A 10,734-nucleotide genomic window follows, 5' to 3' on the forward strand; every position below is an offset into this window, starting at 1 on the left:
CTTGATGAATTAAAACCAACATATATGCCTTCCTGTCAATGAGCTCCAATGGTACACCATTGAGGTTTTGGTATTGGAATCCAAGCACGGCAACCAAATACTCGTAAGTGAGATACATTTGGAACATGACTCAAAATAAGTTCATGAGGTAAAATAATTTTAAGAGAAGAAGAGCGGAGGCGTTGTTGTGTTATAACATGACTATATGGTAAAAGATGATAATATGGATCTTATTATAGAAGAGCCAAGTTAAAAGAAAAAGTAAAAAAATATGGATAAAAGATAGGGAGGTAGTAAAACTTTTAGTAGTAATATTATCTTTTTAAAAAAGTGACTTCTACTTACTTTGTAGGGCTATAAATAAGGCAAAACAAAATAGATTGGAAAAATAAATGATATAAGAATCTTTAGGAGGAAGTTAAGAGTAAATTCTAATAAAAATTATTTAAAAAAACTAGATATTGATATTTGGAGAGGGCCGGTTATGAATCAGGGTTGAAATCAGACCCAAAGGCACAAAACTAAGTCTCGACGATGACTTTGGGGTTCTTTTGTAAATTGAAGAGTAGAATTTGATAGAAGACTAGATAAGATTTCTATGAGCATTGGATTTGGACAATTTGAAGTTGTTATGACTTTGTAAGAGCTTTACAAAGTCAAGATTTTTTTCGGATGACTTAGGGTTTGTGAAATAAAATAGGATTGATATTTCTAGTGATTTCAAGAGTTTTTTAATAGATCTACAAGTGAAATTTTGTAGATTAATGGTCATAGTTGTGCTTGATGAGTGTTATAAATCTTAGCTCGATCTAACAGTTGAATTGAGGATTATTGAGGTTTAAGTGGATCAAGGTTTCAAAAAATAGAATTTTAGGTCCAAAAAAGACTTTGATCAAAATTCTTTTGTATTATCCATATGCAATATTTTCATAGGATAATCAAGAAAATGTACCTGAAAATGAATAATCATAGATATAAGATTGGCAAACACCATGTTTCAAGTTGATATTAATGAAACATGTGATTGTTTACTTGATGCATCAACAAGGACCAAAAAATAACTAAAAAGTTTCAATATTGAATTAATAGGACCACAAATATCACCATGCAATCTTTTAAGCATTGGTGGGTATTCTTGTGGGAGTTTCCAAATTGAAGGTCGAGTAATCATCTTACCTTATATGCATACACGACATAATGCTATAGAGTCTACATTCGCAGGCTTTAAATTGTACCCAGTTATATATATAATGATCTTTTTAAATAATGTAGATCTTAGATATTTCAATCGTCCATGCCAATGAGAAGCACGACTCTCTATGATAGATGATAAAAAATTAAATATAATGGGAGGCCAAATTTTAATTTGGTATAAACCATCTTCTATAGCAAAAGCTTTTTCAACAACTTTATGATTCTTCGCAAGAACCAAAACCTCTTTTCTATTTAAAATGGCAGTCGAGAGGTGATAACCATTGATACGTACATCTTAATAGCTGATCAGATTCCAAAGTGCTGAGGGAGCAAATATTGCATGTTTATATTTTATGATAGAATCCGCAAGTAATTTTATCATCGCTGTGCCCTCTTTGAAGCAAAATGCATTTGCTCCAGCCATAGTCATCATATTTTTAGTTTGCCAAGTTGAAGATTTTTCAAGAAAAAATCATCTATCCGACAGGATAGTATGTGTTGTTGCAGAATCAATGAGTGCATCATTTGATCCATCATTAGAGGTTTTATCATTCATATAAGCTTCAAAGTCATCAACACCAATTGAATTTATTGACGCATCTATGGTATGAACTTCACGAGCCTCAACTTGTAATTTCTTATTTTCTTGGAATATTTTAATAAAATATTCCGAAGTACGGCATACTATCGTAATACGTGAAGTCTTACTTGAGAATGCTCCGGGCACCTGGCTGTGGAAAGAAGAATGGAAATTGCAATAACAAAACCCTAATTCTAATAGACTACTAATAATGCTCTAATTAGACTATAATAATACTAAGCAAGCTTAATCAAATTCAAAAAAACCTCAAAGAAATTTCAAACAAACAATAAGAATTCTTAAAGAAATATTAGAAGCATGACGAATATCACTCAAATATATCTCAATTCAATCTTAATTTAATTCTAGTTAAAATCCTATTGAACTTCATTAAAACTTTAGGCCAAAACTAATTGAATCTTAAATCCTAATAAAATCCTAAACCCTAAATCAAATCCTAAACAAATCTTAAACCAAACCCCAACCAAATCCTAAACCAAATCCTAAATCCTAAATAAAATCTTAACTAAATCCTAAACCAAATCCTAATCCAAATCCTAAATTCTAAACCAAACTCTAACCAAATCCTAAACCAAACCCTAATCCAAACCCTAATTCGAATCCTAAATCCTAAATCAAACCCTAATCAAATTCTAAACCCTAAATCAAATCCTATCCAAATCCTAAACCCTAAATCAAACCATAATCCAAACCCTAAACCCTAATCCAAACCCTAACCAAACCCTAAACCCTAAATCAAACTCTAATCCAAATCCTAAACCCTAAACCAAATCCTAATAATTCCTACAACAGATTTAAACTTCAATAACTAATGAATAAACCGTCGATCTTAACTCAAATTTTGTATACTTCTAAAAAAATAAGTTAAAAACAAGCACAAAAAAATTGATAAGGATCGGAGTTACCAAATTGACGATATCCTCAAAAATGTGCTCGGGTATTGGCTAGCCTCCTTCTCCAATCTTGATGCCAATCCTCCAGAGCCAATATCTCTCTTTTGCACTGTTCGATTATTCTCAAAATTCTCATACACATAGAAAAACAAGTCTAATATCCTCTCACGCAAGTTTCATTCCAATCGAACTAGTAGATTGCAAGAAATCTCAAAAACCCTCACTAGACCTAAAATTCTACTTTCTAAGACCTTGACCCACTTAAACCTCAATATCCTTCAATTCAACCGTTAGATCGAGCTTAAATTCACAACACATATTGAACAAAACTATAAACATAAACCCACTAAATTTCACCCATAGATCTATGACAAAACTTTTGAAATCATCCAAAATATAAACCCTATTTTATTTCATAATACCCAAGTCATCTGAAACAAACCTTGACTTTGTAAAGCTATTACAAAGTCAATAAAAATTTAAATCACCCAAAACCAACACCCATAGAAACCCTATCCAATCTTCTATCAAACTCTACTCTTCGATCTGCCAAAGAGTCTTGGAGTTGTTGTCGAGACTCGATTTTGTGCCTTAGGGTCTGATTTCAATGCTAGTTCATAACCGGCCCTCTCCGGGTATCAATATCTAGTTTTTCTAAGTATTTTTTACTGGAATTTACTCTTAACTTCTTCCTTAAGATGTGTATACTATTTATTTTTCCAATCTACCTTGTTTTGCCTTATTTATGGCCCTACAAAGTACGTAGAAGTTATCTTTCTAAAAAGGCAGCATTAGTATCTTTAATTTTTCTACCCTTTGATTAATATCTATTTTTTCAAGATAATTTGCTACAATATTTTTGAAGTGAGATCCTCAAAACATGATATTTTCTTCACCCTTTTACTTGTTATCCATGTTACATCACAACAACACATGTGCCAAATGTCCAATCATTCCACATTTATGATAAGAACGCATTTCTAATTTTTATTTTTTACTATAATTAATAGTAGAACGTTTATTCTTTCCATATGGGTATAAATGGTCATAACTATGACTACCCTAATATTTATGAGCATGTTTTCCATGTTTATATAATTTTTTTTTAGACTTTGAAATATTAAGTGCATGAGATTTTGAAACTATGGTTCCAATAGGATGAGCCTCTACATAACCCCAGAGTAGTTCATTTTGCTTCTCTGCAAGAAGTAGATAGGACATGATATCAGAATGACTCTGAAATTTCATGTTCATGTATTGTTGTGCAAGCAGAGCAGATACAAGAGGAAATGTAAAGAGAGTTTTCTCAATCATTTCTTCTTCAAAGATGCTTTGTTTACATAATCGTAATTGTGAAACAATACTATACATTTCACTATTGAAAGCATTTAAATTTGAAAAATCCAAAAGACATAAATGTGTCCAATTATGACATGTATGTGGGAGGAAAATTGTCTTTTGATAATCAAACCTGGATTTAAGCTTCTCCCAAAGTTCTGCAGGATCTTCCATTTCCAAATATTGATGTTGTAATGCAGGTATAAGATGACAACGAAGGACAAGAAGTACTTTCCAATGGATAGCAGGACAAATAGAAATACTTATTGTAGGAGATTCTTCAAACATAATAGCATCTGAGAGTTGTTCTGCAAATAAATTTTCTTTTGCCATTTTTGCCCATAATAGATAATTGTCTCCATCCATAGTCAATGGTAGAAATAAAAGAGCTTGAAAATGTTGAGATGCATTGGTAATAGTTGGAACCATAGTAGAAGTAGTTGAAGATGTTGAAGCACTCATTATAAATAAATCTGTAAAGAAAATATAAGACCAAGTAGAAAAGTTGAATAAAATGTACCTTAAAATATAAAGTCAAATAAAATGATAAATTTAAATTTGAAATCAAAAAATATTAATTATTTATTTTATTATTATTATTTTTTTTTTAAAAGAGGTTGTGAATTGTGGCAATAGAGCAATAATAGGATGGCGGCGATAGTCAGCAATGGCGACAAGACAATAGCGATAAGGTAGCGACAAAAGCAGGGTGATGGCAGGGTCAACGGTTGTTGGCAATTAGTGGCAAGATTGGTAGCTATTTGGCGGCAGTCAGCGGTCAACGATGATGACAAGGCAATATCAACGGTAAGATCGGTGGCAAGCAACAGCGGCAATTTGGCAGTAGTTTAGCAGTAGGCGTGGGATGTAGCAAGGAGGCTGGGCTAGAGCAAGTATTCTAAGGAAGTAGGGCACATAGTAGAACAAGTGCTCTAAGCAAGCAGCTAGTGTATGAGGAGCCAACAAGAAGGGCAGCAAAGATCATGAATCAGACAAGGAGCAAGAGTAACAACAAGTTTGAAGAGTCAAGACTAGAGAAAAAAAAATTACGATAGTGTATAGAAGAGAGTCATGCTGATAACGTGTTGAGAATGTTTAGAAAGACACATGAGTAGTAGTAAGTAATACACCTACACACAAGAGTAGTAGTAAATAATACACCCACACACAAGAGTAGTAGTAAGTGATACACCCACACACAAGAGTAGTAGTAAATAATACACCCACACACAAGAGTAGTAGTAAGTGATACACCCACACACAAGAGTAGTAGTAAGTGATACACACATACACAAGAGAGTTTCTAAAGAGAGAGAGAGAGCTTCACCCAAAAGTCTATTAATTTGGTTGTGTCATATATATACAAAAAGAGAAGGGGAGAGAATAAACAGTTCCTCTCCACTACATTCCAAATACTGTAGTTATAGTATTTACTGTAAACTACAATCCAAATACTGTAGTTATAGTATTTACTGTAAACTACAATAAATATTATGGAGAGCGCAGCCTACAACATTTAATGCTCTGCAGCAGTAGGAAACATTTAATGCTCTGCAGTAGTAGGAAGGTTTATGCGACACAATTCTGCAAGGATTACCGACTGCCGAGTATGTAGGAAGGTTTCCTGCGACACAATTCTGCGAGGATTACCGACTGCCGAGTGTGTAGGAATGTTTCTGCGACACAATTCTGCGAGGATTACCGACTGCCGAGTGTGTGAGAATTGGTCAACTGGAATAAATGGACTTGGTCGCAGTGCAAGGTGGCGCAGTGCAACAGGATTGACTAAAAGCAAGAGGGACTTTGTAAAAAGAGAGTCATTGCCACTCTAGGGGGAGCTCAAGAGAGGGAGAGTCGCTCAATTGGAAAGCAATTTCGTCGTCACATGCCCTTCGGTCTGATCCCTAATGCAATAGATTTGGTCTGTTTTGAGTGTCGTTCAAGGTATATGTCCTCATCATGCTTCTCTCCTCAGTTCGCTTTGCTTTCCTGTTTAGTTTGTCTCGTTTAAGTCTTGGCTATGTGTGGGTTCGTGATTACACCAAGTATGCCGATCGAGAGTTAGCCTGGTCCAGGTGATTGTGGTACCACGAATCACATCACCGAACAACTTCTTCACCAACATTGTTTCATTGACTAGGTCTTCGCGTCTAGAGTTTGACATCACCACGAAGTCTGCATGTGGGAAGTGGATTGTGAGAGAGGCGGCTCAACCATTCTGGAGACGGCAAGGTTTGGGAGAGCATTTAGTACACTATCTTGAACACTGGGTCGTCTTCGTGGGGAAGAGATTTTGGAGTTGTCGGATTGGGAGTCCAATTTCTTTTCTTTTTTCTACGAAAACAGGGGAGATCCGTCAATGGAACCGCAAACTGATGGTATTTGTTATGATTTGCTTCTGACTGTTTGCAATGATGCACGGTTTGTTACAAGTGGTCGTTAAAATTTATGGGACTCCAAACCATAAGGTGAATAAGCATTGTCAAGGAGGATTCCAGAAATATCAGCAGTATTTTTGCTTTTACTCAAAAGTGGATCTCACATAAAATTGCATTGTCTGCAGAAGGTCTGTTACAGCGGCAGCACCGGCAGCAATGTGAGTTCATTTATATGTCATTTTCATTTACTGTATGAGCAGGAGCATCAATGCGAGTCGATATCATACGCTAGCCTCCAGTATCGATGTTGGCGTTGATGATTGTAAATCGGTTTGAAAGGATATTTTGCAATAGGGCCGAATACGGTAAAGCAGTGCGGCTGATGTTTGTTTTACTGCCGACTGCAGGTGGGCGGTGTGGATCTTATCATGGAGGGCCATGTGGTGCATTTAAACGAGGGGTTGCGCTGGTGTCATACTTGATTGAGCACTCTAACGGATTAACCAGATGGACCTTTGTTGATATGACTGTTCGTCTGCGGAGGCTCGCAAAAGTTCACGCTACGGAAGGCGCTGAAGATACAATTGATGGTGATGTGGTCACTGACACGTAAATCATAAACCCGATTGCAGTTGTGAAATTTCATGGTGTTGTGTACAACCAGCTCGTATGGTTCAAATCAACTATCACCGCCTGTTTGTAAAGGATCACAGAGTCAAGAAGTAGCTCAACTCGGTTTATTACTTATGATTGACACAACTTGTGTTTTTGGGAATGCAGGTTTGTGTTGGGGACTATGCTGTTTTATCACCAATGCGCAACTGCTGCATATGAGCTCAAGGAAGTTTTAAAACCAATGCTTCTAGACCCGAAGGAGGAGGTGCACGAAAAACACTCTTCACAAATCTTTGGATGCCCTGTTCATGCTACATATTAATGTCATAGTCTTGTCAAAATTGTGCATGTGTAACCTCCCACATCAATCTTATTTACGGCACGAATTTGACTCCTCCATCAAGCAACCGATATGCACGATCCAGTCCCTCCTTCAACCACTTCCGAAGAGAAACTTGGAAGTTGGAGTCCATCTCTACAGCTTGTTGTCAACTTCGTCGGGGATCAGAGATGCAACCTGGTGGAGGAATTGTTCGAAGAGCACTTATGACTGCGTATTATGTGCAAAGGAGGCTGAAACTTGGTTTTGTTGTTGGATTCTTCCAGATGTTCCTGCTCAAACTCACACCCGACGCAGGATTCGCGAAGCCTTCCTACTTCGTTGCAGTTGTTCATAGTCGAAGACTAGTGGTTCTCAGCATCCGTGGGTCATTTGAGGCTGCCGATTTGTTGACAGACTTCGTCCCTGACACAGAAGCCTTTCAAGACGGGTGAGTGCTGGTAATGCAGTCAGAGAATGTTACAAGCTGCGTCTTCCACACTTCTGGTTGGATTTGGTCACGTTCGATTTCATGCCTGTGGTTTTGTTATTAATCTGACGTTTGCACAGGATTGCCTGTAAGGGGATGCTCGACTCGGCGAGACATCTTCTGAACAAAGAGGCGTCCTTCCTGAGACACCTGCTCACAGAGCGATTTCCGGTATGCGCGTGAGTGAAGCTGTGCACATGTTCAACTCGGTTGTTTGCACATGCTGTAGTTATCAGTTGTTTGATGTCATATTGAGGTTATGAAAGCTTGGGTTCTCATGTGGGTTCAACAGGGTTACAAGCTCGTCATGGTGGGGCATTCCCTGGGAGGTGCTGTTGTTTCTCTCTTGACGATGCTTGTTTGCGGTGATCCCACAATCCTTGGCATCCCCCTGACGGCTGTGGAATGTTGGGGCTATGGGTGTGCTCCCTGCGTTGATAGAGGACTAGCCATCCATCCTCGCTACAAGAACATTCACAATGTCGTTCTGCAGGTTTGTTCATCTCATACATCCCAGGCCAAGGTGGTGCTTTTGTCTGAAATAGGTGAAACAAAGTTCCTTGAACTTAAAGAAGGGGCAGCCATCTTTGGGAACTTTTTGGAGGAGGGATGAAAGATTTTTGATCTAGTTTCCAGGGGAGGAATTGATTGTGCAGGATGATATCGTACCACGTCTCCATCCAAATAATATTGAGAGATTGCACTCCGAGATTCAAAATGTATCCGAGTATGGATTCAGTTATCTTTACTCTGTCCTTTCAATTTGTATTCAGAATCGAACCGCATGCCTCTGCAGCTTGGATTTGATGCCCTGTCTGTTTCCTTAAATCTGTAGTGCTTCAGTTCTGGATATGAGGTGTGCAGTTTCGGATATAGTGGTTCAAGCTTACTCTATATACATTTCTGGAAGCCTGATAGTGGCTTTTGGTCTACTGAATTCAGGAATCAGCATTCGAGGGATGGAACAGTGAAGGAGGTAGCTAAGAGGTTTGGACGTATTCTCGAAAAAACTTTTGATAAAGCAATCTCTGTTACAGCTGGCGGACTCATCCGTGAATTAGCCAGGAGAAATGCAGTGGCTGCGGAGAGACCCGATCTTGTTGTTCCTGGCAAACTCTACCACATCAAACGGAACAAACTCAGAGAGGAAGAGCGAGGCCCAGTTTCTTTGCCAGAACCATGTCAACCATTTAGCTTATGGGAAGGAGTTCAGGGTGATATCTTCAAATACAAGCACCATGTAATCCGTGGCACGAACCCTTCCCAGAGGTTTGGTAGAATCATTGTCTCCCTGAAGTCTGGGATGGATCACCTCTATAACAGTTATCGTGATGCTCTTGTAGACGCCAAAGTACGCTCTTAGTGACGCAATTTTGTAGAGAAATATCCGTACAATTAGAGTAGAAAACATAAGACTTTTCTTAAATTTGAGCAGCTGTTATATTCAAACCTGTCTGCTGAGCGGTGGAGAAACACTGTAGATGAAGCAGGTGCATGGTCCCCCTGAACTGGGCATTAGGGAACCAGGAGCCTTCGTGGTTTCATGTTCTATTTCCAGGTCTGTGACCTTGTAGCGATCAGCAAGCTCTGAACCATATCATAGGTGCTGCTCAGGTACCTTATTTTCATTTTCAAACTTTTTGCATAATTAGTACTAAGGCCCCTATAAAATGTTTCAAGGCTTTGTCTTCTAGGTTCAATTGTAAGTCTTTTTTCCTTGTGCAATTTTGCTGATGGACATTTCGCCCCTCCATTCATGTCGCTGAGCTCAACCATGACCTTGGAATACCCGTCAACATGCATCATCTTCTTTTGAGATGCTCCTGAAATTGCTATCTAATTCATAATCTCTCGTCACAGAGTACGCAATCGGTGAGGTGTCAAATAATAATTAAGACATGATAACTGAAAGTGCTCTGATGCAGCTCCTTGCAAAGTAATCCCCCTAAAACCATCCATTTTAGCTTGGGTATCCTCCATTGTTACTTAGTAGCACGGCGCCAACGTCGAACTCTGAGGCCGAGCAACTCCACTTTTCCCCACTATACTTAGCATGCTCATGCCTCGTTTACAGCTAACCTTTCCAGACCTGCCTCAAACTTGGCAATTCGTTCATCTTTCTCACAATAAGCACTTGTTCTTTGTCATAAGTAGATTGATATGCCTAAATCTGGGTGCCTCATCAATATATATACAAATATATATATATACATATATATACAAATATATGTATATCTTTTTACCACGACTTGTCGGTGATGTTGAAATTCCATGAGCTACTCGCATAATTTGTCACAAATTATGATAATCACCCTGCACTGTTTGTGTGTAGTACAATTTTTAACACTAGGCCTAACATGTACAATGGATGCAAGAGAAAAGGCACTTTTGAATGTCACAATATTCAAAAAATATGCAACGATAATAGCAGCAATATCACATCACTAGTCGAGTGCCTCTACTTCCCATTCCATCAAATTCCACACCAAGAGAGCCACAATCAGTGCATGAGTTCATTAACATTAGATTCTTCCACCACTTCAATCTATAATCCACATAATTCTTCAGTTTCATCCATAAACACTAAGTTCTAAACCAAGTTTGTTTTTATGATCTTTATCTTTTCTATTCTTTTCTTGAGTGGCTCACCAAGCAACTCATCCTTGTTATTAAGTCAAATCACATCTCAGCTAAGAATCGTTTTCTTCTCCTTAAGTAAGAAAATCTCATATCTTATTATCACATCTAAATATCTAACAAAAATATCCTTCTTTGCCTTTACATCAAGCTTTTGACTCCTTTCCTTTGATATATGATACCAAATAGGATAACCAAAACAATGAATATATTGAACATAATGTTTTTTTACTATAGAAAACTTCATGTGGTGTTTTACCACCAAGTCT

At 37.7% G+C, this 10,734-nt stretch overlaps 1 protein-coding gene across 2 annotated transcripts; it reads left to right on the forward strand.

Annotated features, from left to right (window-relative positions):
* Positions 1 to 5,677: 5,677 nt before the first annotated feature.
* LOC112281957 (uncharacterized) lies at positions 5,678 to 9,507 on the forward strand. 2 transcript variants are annotated; one of them, XM_024519033.3, is made up of 9 exons: positions 5,678 to 5,970; positions 6,590 to 6,622; positions 6,812 to 7,013; positions 7,185 to 7,284; positions 7,626 to 7,789; positions 7,909 to 7,999; positions 8,121 to 8,321; positions 8,485 to 8,555; positions 8,771 to 9,507. In XM_024519033.3, exons 3-9 carry the CDS (start codon positions 6,928 to 6,930, stop codon positions 9,189 to 9,191), a joined length of 1,134 nt encoding a protein of 377 aa, XP_024374801.1. In that variant the 5' UTR covers positions 5,678 to 5,970; positions 6,590 to 6,622; positions 6,812 to 6,927; the 3' UTR covers positions 9,192 to 9,507. The 2 variants fall into 2 exon arrangements, with proteins under 2 accessions (XP_024374801.1, XP_024374800.1); XM_024519032.3 differs by having other exon boundaries at positions 5,916 to 6,404.
* The last annotated feature ends 1,227 nt before the right edge of the window (positions 9,508 to 10,734 follow it).

Source organism: Physcomitrium patens, chromosome 4 (genome assembly GCF_059467195.1).
Source record: "Physcomitrium patens ecotype Gransden chromosome 4, ASM5946719v1, whole genome shotgun sequence".
NCBI lineage: Eukaryota > Viridiplantae > Streptophyta > Bryopsida > Funariales > Funariaceae > Physcomitrium > Physcomitrium patens.

Coding starts and splice junctions, on each gene's coding strand:
- LOC112281957 (XM_024519032.3), top strand. Junction 6,623..6,811: donor GCGGCAGCACCGGCAGCAAT/GTGAGTTCATTT, acceptor TGCCGACTGCAG/GTGGGCGGTGTGGATCTTAT. Junction 7,285..7,625: donor TTCTAGACCCGAAGGAGGAG/GTGCACGAAAAA, acceptor GGATTCTTCCAG/ATGTTCCTGCTCAAACTCAC.